Source organism: Cololabis saira, chromosome 19 (assembly GCF_033807715.1).
Source record: "Cololabis saira isolate AMF1-May2022 chromosome 19, fColSai1.1, whole genome shotgun sequence".
Taxonomy (NCBI): Eukaryota; Metazoa; Chordata; class Actinopteri; order Beloniformes; family Belonidae; genus Cololabis; species Cololabis saira.
Genome location: NC_084605.1, coordinates 24,664,878 through 24,687,139, shown reverse-complemented (window position 1 = coordinate 24,687,139; position 22,262 = coordinate 24,664,878). Strand labels below are relative to the sequence as shown.

General features: G+C 41.3%; 1 protein-coding gene across 1 annotated transcript in view; it reads right to left on the bottom strand.

The window, feature by feature from the left end:
• Window positions 1-2,646: 2,646 nt before the first annotated feature.
• shisa8b (shisa family member 8b) overlaps window positions 2,647-22,262 on the bottom strand; it is a 43,219-nt gene continuing 23,603 nt past the window's right edge. The window contains exons 3-5 of the mRNA XM_061708040.1: window positions 20,835-20,959; window positions 9,748-9,861; window positions 2,647-5,667 (exon numbers count right to left, since the gene is read on the bottom strand). Of these exons, the coding sequence (XP_061564024.1) occupies window positions 5,144-5,667; window positions 9,748-9,861; window positions 20,835-20,959 (763 nt within the window). The 3' untranslated portion in view covers window positions 2,647-5,143. The remainder of the gene's footprint in view (window positions 5,668-9,747; window positions 9,862-20,834; window positions 20,960-22,262) is intronic.

The following is a 22,262-nucleotide window of genomic DNA, read 5'->3' as shown; positions in this document are numbered from 1 at the left end:
CGGGTGGCGCCGATGCACATTTTTTATGACGTTTGCAAACCTCCAGCAGCATAAAAGGAGATGAAAAGAGACTGCAGCAAAATAATACAGAGAAGCAGAAACACGTAAAGAATAAATGCTACTGTTCTTTTTTTTCTTTTTGTTAAACATACACCGGCCCTAAATAATCTACCCAGAACTCCTGCTAGTGGAGACGCACCAAATATCAACGGGTGTAGTGTCAACCAAAAACCACATACCATACCTTTAACCCTGAGCCATCTCAAACTGAGTGTCAATGCGAACAATAAAGCCATGATGGCATGTGGCAGGTGAATGTCACCTGCTCTGACTATGAACCACTTCCTCTTAAGTTGTTCCAAAAGAATCAAAGGTTAAAACAGAAACCACATCTGATTTTCCAATCTTTAATATTTCATCTTAAAAAGTAGCATAATTTTCTAAACAAACCTTTATAAAGAACATTTCTAAAACATCTTGGGTATAAATTAGCTGTGTCGCAGATGTAAGAAGTACAGATACGTTAAATATATACACTTTTTTCTACATACCGTCATAAATACCAACACATTTTAGATCATGTATGTAAGTATGTACTTATAGTTCTGCTCTCATACATATATTTTTAATCTGCAGCGGTTCATCGTGTCTGAAAACAGTGGGAGCTAAGTTCTTTAATGTTGTATGAACCACATTTCCAGTTATAAACAATTTCTTAACAAAGTTGGTTCACAGCCTGAATCTTCTAAATCATTACGACTGTGTAAATACAGAAAATAAATGTTAAAGAGTTTTGTTTAGTGCTGTTTGATTCAATTAAAAACTTTTTGGGAGTAGAAAGAAAAACCTTCTGCAACGAGCAGTCAGTCGTTACAGCACATAAACTCCAATCATATCATTTCATGTCATCAATGACATGAAATAATAATTTTTGACATTTATAAGTTATTTTACAGACATATCAACCAAAAAATACATGAAATGCCATTAAATAACATTTACACATTATTCTAACTTGAACAGAATGATTTTCAGATAACGTTGTAGCACATGAAACTAATTAAACAAAAAACTTTTGCTCAAATAGAATAAATGAGAATGTACAAAGGATGAAAAATATTTACCATAACTACACGAGAAAAGAGATTTCTGTCATCTAAAAACCTTAAACAGGTAAGGGAGAGTTAAATGTGCGGTTTCATACGAAAATAAAAGTCAATATTAGAAACACGCATCGCAAAGAACTGAATCACTATTGCTCATGAAAAAATGCATAAACCAGGAGATATCAGAGCTGAAACATGAAGCATGGGGGGGGTGGGGGGTTCTTGCAGGCGCGGTGAACATCTCTGCCAGAAAATGAACAAACGAGAAGGAATAGGAGTGAACGCTCACATAGTGTTTGATTTTTTGACTTACAACATTCAAGTCACTTATTAGCACACCATCTACCGTATGTTTAGACTATGGAGGTTTGTCTGTCTGTGTGTGTGTGTGTGTGTGTGTGTGTGTGTGTGTGTGTGTGTGTGTGTGTGTGTGTGTGTGTGTGTGTGTGTGTGTGTGTGTGTGTGTGTGTGTGTGTGTGTATTAGTGAATCTACGTAAGGGTCTCAGCCTGCAGGAAGAGGCATCAACATTAGCTGTGAAGATGCAGCCTTGACTGGACGCCGTGTTACAAAGTGTGGCTCTGGGGGTTTGTGGGGGTCAGTATGACACTATAACGTCCTAATCTCACCCTCAACTCTATTTATTCAATGAAAGCTGATTTTGGTTTGGACAGCAAAGTATTTACAGCTTCTGTGCACAGCGGACAAGTCTTAGATTTGGACATTAGGGAGGAATATCACATTGTGTCTTTATTTCATCCTTCTAATTTGATATATGATATCTAATTTGATCATGTTGTTGGAACAAAACTTAACCCTGGAATGAATGTGCCCATTAGATTTTTAACGCTTTTATATAAAAAGCAATGTAAACTAATTGTTATTCATGTGAAATTTTTCAACCAAGATCACAAAATTAGAGTTTATTTTTCAACATTACTGACTTTGTTTTCAGTATCATAGCATTACTGTAAAACACACGTACTACAGTAGTACTACGGCTACAGCAGGGGGTTCATGTCATAGCTTCTTTAAAGCAACACAGGGTACGTTCATAAGGCTTTTAATAATTCATATTTTTACATAACAGAGGTTAAATGGGAAGTGTGATGTGATTTGAACCCTTATGCTACTGAAAAACTGCTGTTAGTTAATCATCTGGCCAAAACGTTACTCCAAGTGACCACTAACGTTGCTCTATATCTGCCCCCCAGTCAACATTTGTATGTGGAGCCCATCTGAGATATGAATGGGCTGAAAAATGGGACTACAGGAAGTTTGTTCCACCGGTGAGGATTATCCATGGGAACAATGTATAATGAGGCACAAGGATCACGGATGGGTCTTATCTGGGTCCCGCTTGTGCCAACCGCGTAAGTGAACAAGCAGACAAATTCGTGCAGGGGCCACAATTTGCAGCACATTTATATTTCAAATGGACTCGTAGGCAAATGTTGGCTGGGTTCCTGTAAAAATGACAACTCAGACAATTTAAATAATGTGAATATTTGTGATTGTTCATTCTTTTCTTAAAAAAAAAAAATTGTTAATGCAAGTTTACATGAGTGTTATCACTTTTCCAGAATCTGAGACATTTTGCATTTTGAAAAATATCATCTTTGCAGTGTTTTGTGTCTGGAGCATCATCAGGACATTTGTGCCTCTCATTGAATAACTGAACATTATTTAAAAGAAGCTTCTTCATGCTTTTTGGACTTTTTGGTCCTGAAAGGTCACAAAACCCAGAGAGCATATGAATTAAAGTTATTTCGTACCACGTGAAGCTGCAACCGAAGTGTCTTGTTAGCAGTGGAGCCTTTCTTTGGTGATTTGTCTCTTTCACTATTAAACACATTTGCACAACTGCTGCGACGTTGCTAGTTTTGAACACCTCAAACAACAGTAAGCTGATGTGCTGTTATTGATAAATCAATTGACTATTGGGATTAGATATGGACTCCTGCAAGGTGCGCCTTAAAGACACAGGAACCACATAAAAAGCTGTGAAAAAGATGTTGAGAAAAACACTTTTATGATAAACACATGTGCATTATATGGGCTCTGTAATATTGACTATAATCCCTGTGTGTGTATTTATGTGTCTTGCTCTTTCTTGCTCTTTTTTTCTGCCCAAGTGGATTGGATTCAAACATTTTTTTTCCTTTTACCAATTTATGTGGATTGCAATTCTTGACGGTACTTCAGCCGCAGCTCTTCACCAACACGTCCATCGTAAGTGTTGCGTCAAATGTTGCACGTTCTCATCAAGTGTCCATTGCTATCCACGCCTGAGAGCTGAAATTAGAGATATCAAATGCCCCGGGCCCAGAAGTGCCTCAGCGCATTCCCCAGCAAAGAGGCCTGCGAGTAAGAAATCACACAGAGGCGTCTAGTTGTGACTCAGATAGTTCAGTGGCGAGAGGCTCAGATCCACGCTGACTTTCCCTTCCCTTCCCTCGAGGAAGGAAAACACGTAGCCATGTAGGTTCTGTTTTTCTATTCTCTTTCCGCTCTTTTTCTCCTTTTTTCTAAAGACTTCCCGCCTCTGGGTCTTACGATGGCCCGCCCTCCCTCTCCTCGCCTGCGTCTCTCTGGTTGGGATGGAGGCTGATGGAAGCTGACATGATGGTGGCATTGTCCTCACCGTGGAGCTAATGTGACCCGGGGGGATGTTGTCCCTGTACGCTTGGCCTGATGGCAAAGAATGCAAAGTAGGAAATTTGGCACAAAGGGTCAAAAAAAGGAGAGAAAGGAATGAGAAAACAGCTCTGCGTGGAGGTAGACCGAGAGACTCAGAACAATAGAGGTGTTTAACAAGTGGAAACAGGAGGTAACTTAAAAACGTCATCCGTAAAGAGACCGTAATAGGTTTGACATTATTTATGATTAAACTCTGAAAAATACAAAATACAACTGGAAACATCCAGAGTATCCATACACAGAATCACTGCCCTTAAATTTTGATGTCATCATTCTTATGTCTTTAGATGAAATACTTATGGAGCCAATATAAAGAACATACTTGGTTTCACAGGGTACTCTCGACCCGTGTTGCAGCAGTGCTTGGCACTGCTTCTCTGATGTGCTTTCATTGCACCAACAAATAGCTAATCAAAGTTTTTCCTGCTAAGTTTACACGTAAGTTTGTCTGGTGCTTTGATACGGCCCCGCCCCCATGTACAATTTCCCGAATGCCCCCGTTTGCATTTGCCTCTGTTAGTCTGTATGAAACACTGAACTTGATGTTCAACGTAAGGAAGTCCAGCTATTCTTATTACGGCCATTAAATTTCACTACATACTGTAGTAAAACAACTGAAAAAAATATGTTCTCTCTGAAATCTACTCTGATTTGAAGGCAAGTAACGCTTATACAAACCGGAAGGAAAAGTTTCACAACAACGCCAGAGATTGAGGAGGTTCACTTCCATCTAACAGACCTAGTTTGGGAACGCTTCATGTCACCTCTTTTAAAGTCTATAGACAGAAATGCTGATGATGCTTCCCATGCGTACATGTAAGCGAGGGCTAGTGCTCGTGTCAAAAAAGGTTGGCAGTAGAAATAGTACACGTTAAGCTTTGGTTTCAATATTTAGACCCAAAAGTTTTATCAAACTGTTACACAAGCAAAGAAACAGTCTTGAAAAGGTAGAAATAGGATTTTTCTTTTTTTCACATATACATCTCCAGGAGGTCTTATCAACCATGCTGAAACGCCACTGCAGATGCGAAGCCGCTATGTGGTTAAGAGTCTGTGAGGACCGTCTGTGAAGACCTAGAGGAACATGTAAGTGCTTTCAAGACAACTTTTATGCAGAGCCGGGTCTGTTAGTCTGAGTCCATTATCAGTAAAAGGGGTGGTTCTGCTTAGATCGGACTGTTACCACTTATGTAAACACCCCTATCATTATGAATATCTGGAAAAGTCTCCCTCATTTGATCTCTTACATGTTGGACAAACTGCCTCGAAGCCTGGTATTTGGCCAAGAACAGAGCTATTTCAGTTTGACATTGTGGCCGGCCGCTCTCTCTGACACACTCAGACCGTCACCTCAGTCGCACTGTGGGTGGAGTAGCTCTTCTGCCTGGAGTGGTGGTAATAGGGGGGCTGAGACGTGTGCTGCCCCTGGCCTGCTCCTCCGCCAGCTCTCCCATACATCCCCCCATAGGGGAGATTAAAGACATCTGGCATGTTCTCTATGCTCTGCTGCCTCCGCGTTGAGTAGCCGTGTCTCCGGGAGGAGCCGTGCACGGACGAGGAACTGTGTAACGGGACGGAGGTTTGCCTGTGGACGTGGCGGTCGGACGGCTCCCAGGCCTTGAAGGCCGAGCTGGAGATAAATGGGTGCGTGGTGGTCTTGGGGAGGCGTGAGTGCTCCAGGTGGCTGGAGGGGATGGAGATAGAGAGGGGGGCGTGGATGTCGTGGTGCGCTGGTAGGGGCTGGTGGATGTATGACTTCTCTTTGTGTTGTACAGGCTGGAAGGCAGGAGGTCCGACATGCTGGTACTGGGAGAAGTCCATGACAGGGAAGCTCTTGTAATAGCCGCGGGATGCCGTTTCCGCTGCAGAGACAAAAGACCAGGAGGATGTCAACATCCAGCACAAAGTATTCACTCATTCACTACCTCACATGATCGTGTCGGTTTTTAAAATTGCACAGATGTTTCTAAAAGGGTTTTCATATCAAGGCCCCGTTTACACATAGCCGGGTATTTACAAAAACGGATATTTCCCCCTCTACGTTTTGAAAAATTCCATCGTTTACACGAGATCGTTTTCAAAATCTCTTCGTTTACATGAATCCGCATAAATAGGCTGTTAGTGTCATGCCAGCCAATCAGAATCCTGGAAAAAACATCAACAAATGACACGTGACGTGTAACTTCCAGTTAAGGCTGATTTATGGTTCCGCGTTACACCAACGCAGAGCTTACGACTTAGGGATAAGCGGCGACGCACACCGTACGTCACGCATCGCCGGAATATAATAGAATATAAAAATAGGTAAAATACAAGAAAATATTGACGGTGGCCAAACTAATTGTAAACACAGGTCGCACTCATGACACTGGTGACTGTATGTCTGTTGCATAATGTGACTTTCTGAAGCCTAAATCTCCGTTTTCCTCTGTTTAGACGCAAACGTGAAAACAGAGTTTTTGAAAATCTCCACTTTGGCCGGAGTTTTCAGAAATGATCGTTTTTGGTGACTTTGAGCTCCTTTTTCGTGTAAACGAACGGCCAAAGTTCATGTTTATTTTGCATCACATCCCCAGTTTGTCAGTAGTCAGAGTTAAATAAAATAAAGAGGTTCATTTAATTGTGACTACTGTAATTTTCGTGAAAAAAAATAGCAAACATAGTTTTTTATCAGCTGACTTCTTATAATGTTGAAAAAAGTCAAAAGTCTGAAGAACTTCAAGTCATTTGTTTTCTTTTATCTTGACATTGTCTTCTTTAAAGACAAAGTCAGAAAGGATTTTTTTGTTGAAGAGACATTAAAAAAAACATGGTCAAAAATACATGCTTGATACACTGAAAGTGAACTATACATATCCCCATGTATATATTTCATTTTTTAATTGAAAATGATTGAACACACAGGTGTAGATCAGTTTTTAGAATAATTAAGACTTTAGTCCACGAGTCTGTTCAGATTCAAACTGCTATCGTAGTCCATGGCGCGCCATACCATCCTTCACCCACAGACCATGTGAAGGCGGGAGCTTGGGAAGCGTGAGTGGACGGGCTAGGAGAAATGCAAAGGCCTCATCTCGTGTCTGACTCTTTGGAAGGTTTATCTTATCTGGGAGCACACCAAAGATGGCAGTCACGGGGTTTGGTGTAGTTTTGTGGCCACAGCTGAGATATCCATGTCCAAAATGAAAGACCAAAGAGGGTAAGCGGTCGACGTGAGAAGAAGATGTGGGACAGGGTGGCAGGTGCGCCGTGTCAGGATAGATCCTGGCAAGTTTGCTTCTACAAAGGTTGAATCGATGGAGGACTTTAAACTGAAGCGGAGTGATTACTTGACCACTTTCTTAATTTCTGCCTGCCAAATTTTTTCTCTTTTTCTGAAATACCCTGAATTATGTTGTAAAGTTTAGAGTCACGTCCTGGCAAGAAGGGATCAAGAGTCATTTAAAGGGCTGCCAGGTGGAGAATGTGGAAATGATGGAAAAAGATTTCTGTACAAAGTCTCAAATTTTAAAGTATCTAAAAAGGTGAAACCTGAGTATATCATAATCTCTGTCCAAAAAAAATGAAATGGTCTAGTCTAGAGTCTAGAAAAGCAGGTTTAGAAAGGGGATTGCAACATGAATGAGATTGTTTCAAAATATTCACTCTTAACCAACAAATAGATTGATTCTCAGAAATGTGTTTTCAAACTGTGTTTCAAACTAATTACATGATTGACATGGTGTAAGAAGTTGTAAAAAAACTAAGAGAAAAGGGTCAATTCTCCCTCGATAATTAGGCCAGTAGAGGAGAAAAGTTGTTTCATTTGGGCTCTGGTTCGGCGTCATATTCAATTTGTCACAATCTGATGCAGCACTGAATCACGTATGGAAACTGCCTGAAATGAACGGGCGATGTGCAAAAACGTCCCATCACTGGAAGAACAGCAGCATCTGAACCATAACTTAATGCTTGATGCACTGAGTTTCAAACCTTGTGGCTCCGACCTGTGAGCAATGTCAGCTTCCTGAAGTTTATCGGGGACTAGGGTAGAAGAAAACTCTTGACAGAGGAAGTGACACACGGGTCGCCTCAATTTTCATTTTCTTTGATATTTCGCTTCTTCAGTCTTACTTTATCTGCAGTGATCAACAGTGTTGACCCCAGTGGGTGAAAACCTGAAGGAAAACGCATTAAATGATATGATACGGTTGAAAAAAAGCCAGGGGGTAAAATAAGAGGGTAAGTATGAGTCATCGGGAACATTTACAAAAGGTTTTTTATCTTTTTTTCCCCCTCTCACTGTGAATAAATGGAACTTTTACGGCCTTGTTAAATTCAGAAGACAATACCGTTAAGAGTGTGAAACGGTAAGAGAGTCAAAAGACGGCAAACGAAGGTCAGCATGAGCGGAGAGGGTTTGAGGAAGATTAAAGGGGAAAGCTGGGCATTTAGATATTTTCCCTCCGAGTTAAGTGAACAGTAGTTACTGGATATTGTTACTTTACCAGGAACCTGAAAGGCACATGGCCGGGAGCGAATGAGAAGAGAAGGGTTCAACTGAGGTGATGGAGGTAAAGGTATGTGTGTTACAATGAGGGGATAAAGCAAAAAGAAGCAGTTTATAAATACCCTCGCCCTGAGTCTAAAGAGTGACTATATGTGTGTATGTCACGGGAAAGCGGGAATGTCGCAGGGAATTATTTAAATAAACTAAGTGCTGAGGTCATTGCCGCTAGCTTCGCAGCTACAAATGCAATAACCTTGTCCTTTGTGTGCTTTCATTATTTTGTCAGACATTTCAGTTCATCAACAATCATCTTTTTCTCCCCCAAAGTTATTTTGTTTCACCTGCTTTCTTCTACTTAGTTTGATTTGTAAATGAAAAACCAGTCAGAAAACGATAAAACTAACACGTTTTCTTGATGTCCTATTTGCAGGGCACGAGGTGAGTTTAATAAATTTCAGAGACTTGTTGGACTTGTAGATTTATCTTGAAAAATAACTGTTGTTTTCCTACAAAAAACACAACCAAATAACAGTTTTATAAGCTATGCTGCAAATGCTTCATCATGCTCATTGTTTGTGGCGTTAATGTAGTAAAACCTTTCAAAAAATTATTTTAATTACAATTTGAGCTGTTCTGAAGGAAGTGCGAAGTGATACCTGGCACTTTTATCGCTTTGTACTGTGTTTAAAGGCGCATAAAAACCAAATTCTTACATGGATCACAGCAGTGATGCTTTGCTCTGATTGAATATTATAATTTCTCACTTTACCTCACTGAAACCTCAGTTTAAAGCCAACATAAAAGTGAAGAGATTGACAAAGATTGACAGTAATAGAGATCAGATGGCCATTTCCAGTCATTTTAACTTTGTCTAACGTACCTCTGCATTTGATTCACACCCATCATAGTTTGTAATGACTTCTCAACGATTAAGAAAAATACAATGAGTAACAGAACTCCTTTTGAAAATGTGTTGTGCTGGAAGCCGTCTGTGAGGGGGGGGGGGGAGGCTGATGAGCATACAAAACCCCTGTTGCATGTTAACTTAGCTTTAAACCAAGCTGTGATAATACGTTGAGGGATTACGTATGCTTTTAACAACAACAAGTTTGGAAATATTCTCAAACCACAATCAGATCTTGAGAATAATATATAATAATATATCGTTATTTTCCACTGGCTGGGGCACTGACATCATCATGACAAGCTGTCCCCTTTAATCTATGGTAGAATAAGATCGATCAAGTCAAAGGCAAGAATTCATGGTTGCAACACTTAACCCAGCAGACAGAGACAGAGCTGAGGCGCGTCTGTGAGATCATCTCTCTGTTTGCCGGGAGGCAACGACAACTTCAGCATTGGGCAGGTCCTGTAGCGCCAACCTACGGCACTCTAAAGGTTACTGTGTCATTCGGAGTCAGCATCATCTTATGAGTGTGTGTGTACGACTTACCCACAGCTCTGAGCGAAGTATATTTGTTCAGTCCCAGAGTGCTGTGGTTGCTCTGCGGGTGCGGGAGCCCCTGTCCAAGCAGCCCGTAGGCTGAGTTATTCAGTTGGTATTGTTCTGGTGAAAGGCAGATGGAAAGAGTCAGTGTTATTTACAGAACGTTTACTACAAAAAGAGCAGGGCACAGAAAATCATTTGTGACACGGAGCACACCTTCCACACCATGGAGACAAGGTTTCATTAGGTTTCAACGACAAAACACCAAACTTTCTTACTGTTGTTGTGGCTGGAGTCACCAAATTTGCTCAAATATTTCTTAGACAACATATTTCAAATATCTATTTGACTTTTCCTTCCTTCAACACAGCCTTTACACATTTGAAATGAATACTTATCTAAAACTGGACTAAGCATTTCCTGGGGAAATGGGATTGTTGCTACTGCCTATCCTTAGTCTCTTCTTAATTCCTTAAAGAGTTGAGAAATCCTCTTAACCCCGACCCGGTTGAGGCAGAAGAGTCTTGTTCTGCCAGAGGTGTCTCCCCGTTCACGGGGAGGTTTTCCTGGTACCAGCTCAGGACGGGGGATTGAATCAAACAAAAGTTTTGATTGTTGTGGAAAATCCATTAAATGCTCTTTAATACGTTCTTAATACGTTCAGCTGAATAACTGGACTGAAACTGAGTGTCTAAATAACCAAGAATAAGACTTAAGAGAGGATCCAGATTTCAGTAGATTTAACTAAACAGTTGCATGCAATAGGGTCAAAACATACATGGCGTCTCGATGCAATATGGCAATGAAACCAAGGGAGCATAGTGATTTTAAGGCACAAAGGATGATTCATTCTTACGATTCGAGTAGACAAAAACATCTTTAAGGTCAGTGTTAATCTTTTTTTGAGCAGACTACCAGTCTGCACGCTTAGTTGGGCCAATTTTGCTGCTCTCAGCAGTTTCGGTTTAATCAAGTGGCCAAGGCTAAATTTTCCATCACATTAATGCCATCTGTTGGTTCCCTTAGCGAAGCAATAACTATTATTGGCATTTTATTGGCTTTGTATTAATTGAACTATACTTTGGAATGAGTTGAACTTTACTATCAAAGTGTCTGTAAAGGTTTCAGAAGAATCTTTATAGGTTCTGTATTTTGGAGCACAAAACAGAACAACGTCTCGTCAGTTGTGAGTTGTGACTTTCAGTGATATATTTCCATGGTCCTGAGTTTTTACTGTCACTTAAGCAGCTCTGACTGAGAGTCAATGTTTCCATGGTGACCAAAAGTTACATCTGATTCAGGCTGAAATTACCATGAAAAATGATCTGAACCACTTGCTATTTTAAGACAAACTGTAACTCCAAAATTAAATTCCATTGGTGCTGTAGAAGCTACAAGAAGTTCCTGTAAACACCTGTGGAGCATTTGTGTTTCTTCAGCAAAAGCTGTTGATATCCTGACAAGTCTGTCACCTCAGGGAGTTATATAGTTATGTGTAATAGGTGACAGATTTTTCTTTATCTTGTTATTGAGGTCTCTAAGAAAAAACGTTTCTCCTTTATATTTCTTAAATAAAGAGGAGCAGTCTTCAGTTTTTTGAATGCTGCTCCTCTCTGGCTCGCCAACATTCCACCATTCATTTTTATGGGAATATTTGCCTGAAATCTCACGAGTTATCAGGGCAGAAGATTATCTGCAACAGTTGCACGAGCTAGTTTGAACATTATGTTTACAGTAAAAAGTGCTGTTGATTTCATAAAGTGATCATTATTTCTGTATTCCCCTAGTACACTAGATCTTTCACTAGAACAAATGTTGGGCTTTCGGCCCAAAAGCAAATTTGAACAGATGATAAATCTCCAGAAGGGCTTGCTCATTCCTTGCCACTGCTCACAAATCAGCCAGGACGAGCTTCGGGCCAGAGAAACATCCCATAAATGCTGGATTAACTTGAATTAGAAAAGACTGCCCTTTTTGCTTTGATGCTGGAAATTATAGGGTGAGATGTTGGTGGCATCCCCCATGGCCACCCAGTCACATGCTAAATGAACTGAGGTTAATGAACAGGGGGGACATCTACAAGTGAGAGAGAAGAGCCCTGGCTTTTAGCATTAATGAAGTCCACCGATGCACCCAGTGCACTTGATGTGTGCCCCAGGGATGTATGAACAAACATGCTGCACTCACTGATGTTCACAGGGACATACAGATCTTCCAAAAATATGGTTTATCAGGTCACTAGAGATGGAAGGAGAGAATTTAGGGTTCTTGTTTTTACAGTTTTACAGTTTTACAGGATGTTTTTTTCTTCCTTTCGTCCCAGTTTGCTTTTTAATTGAATGAACTTTTGACTTAACAAAATTGTAAGGTCCTCTGATGTGGTTGCCGTTCTGATTTGGCATGGACAAACCAAGTTTGTGCATAGGTGAGTGCCTGTGGTGCACATTTGCAGGAACTGTTACTATGAAGTAACCAGGGCGTCAAAAATACAATCAGCACACAATTTTTTGAGGTCTGCAGACATTTATTTTTCTCTTAAGGTCCCATCCCATCATTTAAATCAGGGTGATGCCTGGAACCTGATGATAGCCCCGTGAACATTTTCCAGCCATCCTGCTGTATATTTGCTTCTGTTGTTGATATCATTGTCCTGCTTCTAGACCCAGTTTCAGCAAAGTTTTAGCGACTGAACGGATGACCTCATGTTTGATTGATGTTCATTGCTGAGTCAGGCTACGTCCACATTAATGCATTTCCACTTTAAAACTGTTGTTACAGTTACACCTACTGTAGTACAACCACACCACTCCAGTGAATTCAGCCTTCAAAACAGAAAGAAGGAAAGAAATAAACATTTTCATCCATTGCAAGTCTTGTTTCCAGATGCACCGTAACAATGGTGTGAACAACAGCACAGAGACAGAACAGGAAGTGCAACTAGCTTTATGCAGCTGTGTCTGGATTTAGTAACAGCTTCTGGGTATTATGCAGACAAATACTGTAGTTAACACTGCAATTGTCTATGCGTTGACGATAGGCCACAATGAGCCGTATGAATAATCTTAGTTATTTCCAGCTGAGTGTTTCTCTCATGCATCGATACCCAGTGAGCATTGTTTTATGTTGGTGTACCGCGGATGGAGATCTTTTAGAGATCAGTTTTGTTTCAAAACAACATTTTGGAAAGAATGTCGACTAATGTAGATGCAGTTTCAGTGACAGCAAGATGATCAGACTCTGACGTGCTAAAAATAACCCCAAATCATCAACCTCCCACTGCCGTGTTTGACAGTTACTAAGAGGTGGCTCCACCTCGCAGTTTCAGGGGGAAAGAGGCTTCAAATGCACTACATGTAGTTAATACTACTACATGTTGCTGTGAATAATTTTGAATTTTTATATGTAAATGTAGAAAAGTATTGTTGTGTATCTGAATCGAAACTTTTACTTAATCAAATAGAGGGACTAAAAACTGGTATCCCATCCATCCATCCATCCATCCATCCATCCATCCATCCATCCATCCATCCATCCATCCATCCATCCATCCATCCATCCATCCATCCATCCATCCATCCATCCATCCATCCATCCATCCATCCATCCATCCACCCACCCATCCATCCATCCATCCATCCATCCATCCATCCATCCATCCATCCATCCATCCATCCATCCACATCTTCCTATCATTAGGTTGATTTTGAACTAGTAGAAGCATTAATGATGCTGCAACAAGATGAAAGGCATTTAGACTGAGAACCGCCGTCAAATTAGAAACATCAGAGGCGTAAATATCTTTAGGAAGAATTAAAGGAATTTTAGATGCATGGGATTTGTGCTTGTTTCCTCTCTCTGTAACACACACCCACATCATCTGCCTATGGTTTAAACTGGTATGCTTTTGTGAAAGCTCATGACCATGAAATGCTGTTTCTGTATGGTGTGTGTTATATGCATGAGTGCCGTAGGCAATGAAGCAGAGTTCTTTGCATAGTGTCTGTCATCAGGAAGATGAAATGAGAGCATCCTCGCATATCTCTGCGAGAGTGACGGTACAAATAAATCGACTCAAGTGAAGAGACAAAGCGCGACAGCAGGCTACGTGTATAGTCTGTCAACAGCAAGATCATACATGAAAGTGTTTGTGCATCACTTGCTGCAGCAGAATCTTTGCAAATAAAGACATTATGTCACGTCTACATGTTTTATTAGCTATGTCGGCAGGATTTTCCAAGTGCCTTTGGTCAAAATAAGCAAATTGGGATGACAAGGGGTTCTTACTAAGACCATGAATTTGAAGGAATTGGTCTTTTGTCTCTGGTGATTTGGGAGTGCCGGGTAACCTTTCAGAGAAGACAAGCAATCAAAAAAGGTCTTCTGACAGCTGGGAGAGTAAAAAAAAAAAATGATGCGAGAGAGGAAAAGGTGGAATTTATGTTATGAAGAGTGATTTCTTAGTGGGTCACACTACTTTTGCAGTTATCTTTGATAAATAGGTCAGTGCTTTTTTGCTTGAAGCCTTCTTTCTGCAGTGACTCATGTTTGTTGGAACCTTTCAGACCAAATATTTGCTTCCTGTCTCCAAGAATTTTGTAGGATGGGACTTAAAACACTTGTAACTTTTTGACATTCATAATCACAGTGAAAGTTCCTAACGGTTAGTTAGGGCATCTTTATCCTATGTAATCCAATTTCGGTTAAGCAAAATAGACATATCTGCTAACAAACCGCTATGCAGTCTGACTATGGCTCTAATAGTCATTTAGATTGGCTACTACAAAAAGTACACAGATTTGGATTTAAACTGGGGCACTTTTGTCACATCAGGCTCAGTTATGGCCCTAGCAAGTGTTATGTGGGCCGGACATGGCCCAAAGGTATTGAGCTGAGCCTCACTTAGCAAACGCCGTGTTGGGACACCGCCCATGTGATTATCAATTCATGTGTGATCAGGAACTCACGGTGTGATTATAGACTCATGGGGTTATTATGAATGTATATGGACTCATATGAAATGTGTGATTATGTGAACAGTCGGATTCTGGCCCTCCGACTGAGACCAGATCTAAAGTTTTATGACACCTGGGAGCGTGGCCTGGAGAACAAAGACAATGGAATTTCCACAGTCCCAGTCTGTGGACCCCTGAGGGGGCGGAATCAGGAAAAGACGCGCAGAAGAAGATGCGCGCAATGCTTTTACAGTCGAGCAGCCTGCAAGGGCTGTGTGACGTCAGAGAGCAAATAAATACTGGCGGCTCCCCGAAAGTTGGGTCTTTTCTTTCTTCGCTTTTCATTTTTCTTTTTTTTTTGCTCTTCTCCTTTTTTGCTGCCCGTTCAACGACCCGTTTTTGAGTGGTCCTCCGTCACGACTCGGGTCCGTTCCGATCCCGTTCTTGCACACGGGACGGTCGTGACTCTTTTCCCTTTAACCAGCAACGCGCATTCAGCCCCGGAGTGCCCGCCAGCTGGCTCACTGACTCACCCCTCACCGCGGTTAACGGATTCCCCGCAGCATCCTGACTCAGGGATTCGGGCCCCGGCCGCAAAGAGAAGCCGCGAGAGTTCGCCAGCGCTGGTAAACGGGATCGCCCCCGGTCCTGCAACGCCGCTTGTGTTCCTTTCTTCCAGAGTCAGACGGAGTGAGACGGGAGTCGCCCGGTTCACTTAGGAGCGTAGACCGCGCTTCGGAACTGAATGTGCCTGAGAGCTTTAAAGCCCCCCCCCCCCAAGACGCTGCCGCTACCACCGGTCCGACCCCAAGGAAGAGGCCTTAGCTGTCTGGGCAGACTTAGTTTAGAGCATTTTTGCGTGGTGTTTCATTTCGTTTTGTTGGGTTTCATACATTACTGTGACGCGTCGATTGTGCTGTTTTCGCCTGTCACGTGAGCCCTCACTGCCGAGGTGATCGAACCACGGCTTCCCTGTTAAATGTCAGAGCGGGCGGGTGATTTCAACCCCGACCCGACTCCTGAGTGGGACCCGAACGATCAATCAAATCGGCCGTGAGAGTTCACACCTATTTGATTTCCACGGCCGTGGACGTGATCATCTGCAGCTGTGCATTTGTGTGACGCATCGAGGATTCCGCAGACGGACCGGCGGTCGTCAGAGTGTAATACTTTTACTGTGATCCCCGCTCCTCCTTCTCTCCTCTGACTAACACGGTAACGTCTCAGACTCACGGTCAAGAATTATTCTGTAGAATAATTAATCTTGAGACTGATTTTGCTGTAGTTATCATTTTCCTGATAACCTCAGGTGGTGCCCCGTCTTGATTAAGTCATTTTGATAATTCAATTTGATAAATAATCTACCTTATTAATTATTAATAATTGTTGAAGGATAATTATTAATAACTCTCTTGATAACTGAAACAGCATCTCCTTGTGTGGCACAACAGCTGTGTGGGCCAGATGTGTCTGAGTTTAGGCAGCCACACTCATCTTGAGTCAGCGCCGGCAGTCAAGGCCAACCGGAGTTATGTTTCGACCAAACCGTCTTTGCTTTCTTGGAAATGGACATACTCATCTAAATAAGGTGTGGTGCCAGCGGAGAAAAGCAAGGACAAACAAACAACTTCATCCACATACTTAACAAGCAACTATACTAAGAACCAGTGCAGACCTCAGCTGGACTGAGACATGAAAGGATCTTTTCTACAATGACTCAAATCCTTGTCTTTTCTTATTTTTGACGAAACTTCTGACTCACTGTTCGCTGCTCATCAGCAGCCCTGATGTGGAGAGAGTCAGAACCATCAAGTTCCTCAGTGTGTACATCTCTGAAGACCTCAGATTTTCCTTACAAGCTGCATCCCTATGTGGTTTTGGGCGACTGTGGTGCTTAGGACCTTTTCCTCACGTACTGTGTACACTGAGCCCTCAGAGCATTTCAATGCACATTAGACTGAAGTGGACCTGCACTTTACATGTAACTCTTTTATGTACACCAACTCATTCATGCGTTGCACTACTCCAGTTTCCACCCTGTTGCCTTTTTTGTGTCTATCCGCCCTGCACTACTCTCGCACTACTATTTTGCATTTTTAGCACTTTGTTACTGTGCTGTTGTTGTTACAACGACCTGCCATTTATGTCGTATAATAACCAATAAAGTAGTGCTGCACAATAGATCTTAAAAAATCTTGATTCAGACCTACATGCAGTCTCATTTCCAGCTGACAATGATTCTTCTGCATCTTATTTCCTGAGTTGTATCCCAAAGAAATTCTCTGATATTCCTGATAGTTTTTCAAAATGCTGCATTGTCATTGCCGTCTCCCTCACCCTTTGTCATGGCATCTTTACGTCACTGCCTCACTGGTGGGGAAAGTCTGCCAACAATGCAGCTTTTCAGACCTCTCTGGTGACATATCTAGCCACTTTTTTGGGTTTTAATGGAGACGCTAATGTAAAAGCACGTAGCGTTTTCATTCGTTTCTCAGTGAGAAGCTGGTGCTGCCGTGGGCTGCTTCCTCACACCAAAGCGCTCTCAAGGTGGCTTTTTGTTGATGCAGCAGCCGCTCCCAACTCCAGTCAGAAACAGAGCTAGAGATGTTCACCTCTTTCAGTCCTGCAAATGAATTTGAGAAGCCAACATTGGCTGATTCAGTTTTGGACTTGTTTTTAGTCTTTGCTACTGACCTAGGGCTATTAAATAAAAATGAATTACTCATTTGTTTATACGAAAATGTTAGTCTAATTAATACATGGGCTTTCATTTTACTAAATAAAGACATTACAATAAAAAAGATAAATTAAAGCTGCAAGCAGCGATGGACGGGCCCTCACGCGTGCAATTTGCACCAATTAAGGTCAAGGACTTAAAACTAAGTCCGATGACACCACCCACGACTCTTTATGTCAAACCATTCAAAAGTTATAACAGAAAAAAGGGATAACCAATCAGAAGAAGGGGCGGGGCTAATTCAGGCCAATGAAGGTCAAGGACTCAATACCGAGTCCGCTGACACCACCCACATGTCTTTATCACAAACCGTTCAAAAGTTATGGCAGAGAAAAGTTTTCTAGGGGGCGCTGTTGAGCCATTAGGCCACGCCCATTAATGCAAACCATTAAATATAAAATTTATCGCCAGGCCTGGCTTGCGTGCAAAATTTGGTGACTTTTGGGGAACTATCAAATATGGACCAATCAGATGAAGGGGGGGCGTGCTTTTTGGCATAACGCTTTTGAAAGAGAAAAGTAATGCGCGTCGTCGCAGGATGGAGACGCACATTCTGATATTTAACACACCTGGGTGCACATTAGGGTTCGGGCTCTGAAGCGTCTGAAGAAATGGCATACATTTTGCCAAAATGACGACGATTAATTCAAAATGTTCAAAATGGCTGACTTCCTGTTCGGTTTCGGCCATGACGCCAGGAGACTTTTCTTTAAGTTGCGACATGATACAGGTGTGTACCGATTTTCGTGCATGTACGTCAAACCGTATTGTGGGGCTTGAGGCACGAAGTTTTCTAGGGGGCGCTGTTGAGCCATCAGGCCTGGCTTGCGTGCAAAATTTGGTGACTTTTGGGGCACGTTTAGGGGGGCAAAAAGGCCCTCATTTCGTCGGAAGAAGGAAGAAAAAAACCCGAGAAAAACGAAAAAAAAAAAAAATCTGGAAGAGCCTCCAGTTGCTTGTGGCAAAAGACAAGAAGAAGGAGGTATAGAAAATGGATGGATTAATAGATTTGGAGAGTAACTCATAACAAAAAAACCCTGGGCTTGAAGCTTAATCTGTCCTCGCATTACAGGACATGCTTCATCTATAGATGAAATGGGGTTTCAAACATGTTTTATAACCTTGTGTGACGGGAATGCCTCTATTCTCTATGTGTAGGCATCTTTTTTTTAACTTTTTTTGTAAGACTTCACTGGATTTTGCAGTTCAATATTGCAGTTATAAGCCCTGCTTACACAGCCAGTTCATTCCAACCTCTGTAGCCCCTTTTTTCCCCTCCTCGCTCTGTAAATGGCAAAGGAGGTGGAACATCGTAACTCTGCACCGTACCGTTATGAGATAGTAGGTTGTAACGGGAGCAAAATGAGTGCTGTGTGAATTGGCATTGCAGAAGGGTGTAATGTAAATGCGAAGATTGCAGCTGACACCATGCAGACAATAAAACGAGTCTGTCGTGAGAACAGTAAAACACTGGGCACATCTGGCAGTTGTGTTCAGGTGAAAGAAAAAAATAGAAGCAACATGAGGAGAGTTAAAACTGAGGCTAACACAACGTGTCCGTAACCAAAGTGGAAGTGTATCAGAGAGAGGCATGGTTAAGATCTCCAGAGATCATTTATCTCTGGGTGGTTGTGTTCATACGGAACAGATAACGTGACTTGCAACACAAGCAGGTATCACTCTTGCTAGACTGTTGTGGGAAAAAGTTGGCTCAATTATTCCTCATGAGACTGAAATAAGCAATTAAACCCAAATGAGTTTTGAAATATTTTCCATGAACATGGGGCCAGAGGGTCAATGCAGTCAGCCGTATGTAATACTGTGAAACTTTAGCATCTCATAGTAGTTTTATGCATGTCACAGTTATAGAAGGTTGAGCTGAAAACCAGTGTGAACCAGTTTTTGGTTTCTGTTTCATATGTTTTTATGATTTTGTCTCCCACAGAGATGGCGGGAACATCTGTTTTTATGAGAGGCCACATTCTGTATTTCTTAAATTAAAATTAATTATTATTTTTCTTCATTTTAGTTCTTCATTCAGTTTTATTTGCTTTAATTTGCGTGGTACCAACTTACAACATACTGTATGTCTTCCCAAGGCTCTTTAGGACAAAGGCAAACAAGCGTGATGTAGTCCGGTCCAGTCCAATTATAATCCAAATCATTCCAATAAACTTTAATACACTTAAAAGCCAAATCCTGCCAACAGAGTCCAGACTCAAAGTTTATCTGGTACCAATTTTACAAAAACAAATGAGCAAAAGAGCTCAACCTTCACTTCAGTGCAATCCTCTGTTGTGAGCAAGCATGAGGAGACAGTGAGGAGGAAAAACCTCAATTAAGAGGGAGAAAAACAACCTTCAGCAGAACCAGACTCAAGGATGGAAGCCATGGGGGGCCAGGGGTCGGAGGTCCGATCACAAGAAAGAGTGATCACAAGAGACCGGTAGACACATATAGACTACTTTACTGTTGTCATGGCTGCAAATAATAACAATAACCAAATGTTTATAACATGTGTGTGAGATCATGTAAGGTGGAAAAAACCAAAATGCAGGTTTGGTTTAGCCGTCATGTGGCATATGTATGAAAATGTAGTTTGATTGTGCTCATATGTTTCTTTTGAATTTATCCAGAGTATAGGTTCTGTGGTCTTACAATATTGCGTGACCTCCAATCCAAATTCAGGGTTCAAAGGGTTAATATCAATAACATTGCATATCTACTTTTTTTCTGATACAAGCAATAAAAGATATATCATGTCGGAAAAAAACAAAAAAGATAAGAATAAAACATTTAAATTGCATGCCCATACATTTTAATATTGCAGCCCCCTGTTTCTAAAAACTCTTTATCCATATAAAGCTTTATACAAACATTTTCTTTAAGATTGTTTTTCAGACCAGCAAAAAAAAAAAGAGTAAATAAAAGAGTCTATCTAAGAAGGGCTGTCTGGGGAAAGAACACAACCCTGCAACTTTGCACTGGATAAATGGTTTAGTAATGAGGGGTTCCCAGAGATAATTAGCTCAATTAGTTGAAATACTTTCCAATATGCTCAGAATCTTTCAGTCTTAATTATAGATGCAGAACTGGATGAAGTTAATTAATTTCCAGCGTGACCCTGCATAATGCTCTTCATTTAAGACAAAATGAAACTGTTGCAAAATGTGCGAAGGCTAATCTCCTGTGTGGAGGCTGCTTGACAAGTCCCTTTAAAGTTGAGTTTTATGTATTTAAACATGTATTATTGGTATGGGCACTACATTTTCATTGGCTTTGAAAGCACACAAAGAAAAATGTACGTTTGGAATTTTTAGTTTGAAAGTTAATCAACCTTTCAGTTTTTCAACTGCATTACTTGTGCACGTGTTGCCACATCCTCTCGGTGTGTCTGCACTCACCGCTCCGACTGCGCAGTATCCTGGCTGAGGTGCCGTTGGCTCTCCCTCTGCTGGGTGAAGTGGTCACAGCGTGTTCTACTGAGCTCACCTCGCTTCCTTGCTGCTTCAGCAGGTCTGTCAATGTCCTGGAGACCAAAACACAAACATGTACAGACTGTAATTAGTGCTCTACTTGTAAGTTGGGAAGACGACGGGCAACTTTCATTACAGTCTATAGAAGATGAAGATTTTCAGGCCAACCAAGTGGTGGAAAGAGGTCCAGTGTGATGGGCTCAGGATTAGCACAAGGCAAGCTTCTTGATCTTTGTTCCTACCCTCACTTATGGTCAAAGTGTGGGTAGTATAGTCACTAGTGGTAGTGGGTAGTGTAAGAGGTCTTTTAAAGATAAGGTGGGGGGCGAAGTGCTGCTGTCCTGGTGTTGTCCTTTGTTGCAGGTTGTAACCTCTTGTTTTTCGCAGTTGTAAGTCTGTTCAAACAAGCTAAATTACAGTCGCCTGCTGACATCTTCATGTGTAATATTTATGTGGGCTCTGTGGATACGTATAAATGCAAGAAACGCTGTCAACTGCAAAACAGGCTGGTGGGCAGTCATGTTCACAGTTCACAATGTAACAGCCAATGGCTGCAAATCAAATGCACTTAATTTAAGGAAAATCATTAAACGTGATCACCTTAATTATATATAAGTAAATACACGTTTTGACAGTTTTCTGGTCTGGAGCAGTCAGCTGTTTATCTTTCCAGAAGTGGAAATCCCAGCAAATTCATAAGGTCAGACTGTGCAATGCTTAAAAAGAAATTACCAAAAAAGATAAAACTCAACTCTTTATCTGAGACTCTAAAGGTCTCAGTTGGCAATGCTAAATGCTAAAGTTCATGACAGCCCAGCTGGAAGATGACTGATCAAGAATGGTTTGTCTGGAAGGGGGTTGTCAGGAGGAAAAACCTTTCTCTCTAAAAAGAGAATGGCAGTGTGGCTTCGAGGTGCAAAGTTCATCCGGACAAACCAGAATCCTCAGGAACGATGTCCTTTGGACAGATGAGACCAACGTAGAGATGTGTAACTATAATACGCAGCTTCATGAAAACTAGATACAGCGTATCAGCATAAACTCTTCAACGGTCAAGCAAACTGGTAAAGGAGGGATGCTTGAGATGCTTGAAATGCTGTGGTTGGACCGTAACCTCTTAATGCCTGATGTATCATATTTGATGCCGAAATTCCTGAGACCTCTGCACCAAATCCATGATCAAAACAATTAAAAAAGCGTTTCAGTCTATGGAAAAAAATCTGAAAAATAAATAGAATACAAAAAAGTACCTTCATATAAATGAATCATTCTGAACATAATTTGGAAAAACCTAAATATATAATATATGAATTTTGATCTTAAAGATGTTAGTTTTTTTCTGTGCATAGGTGTGTT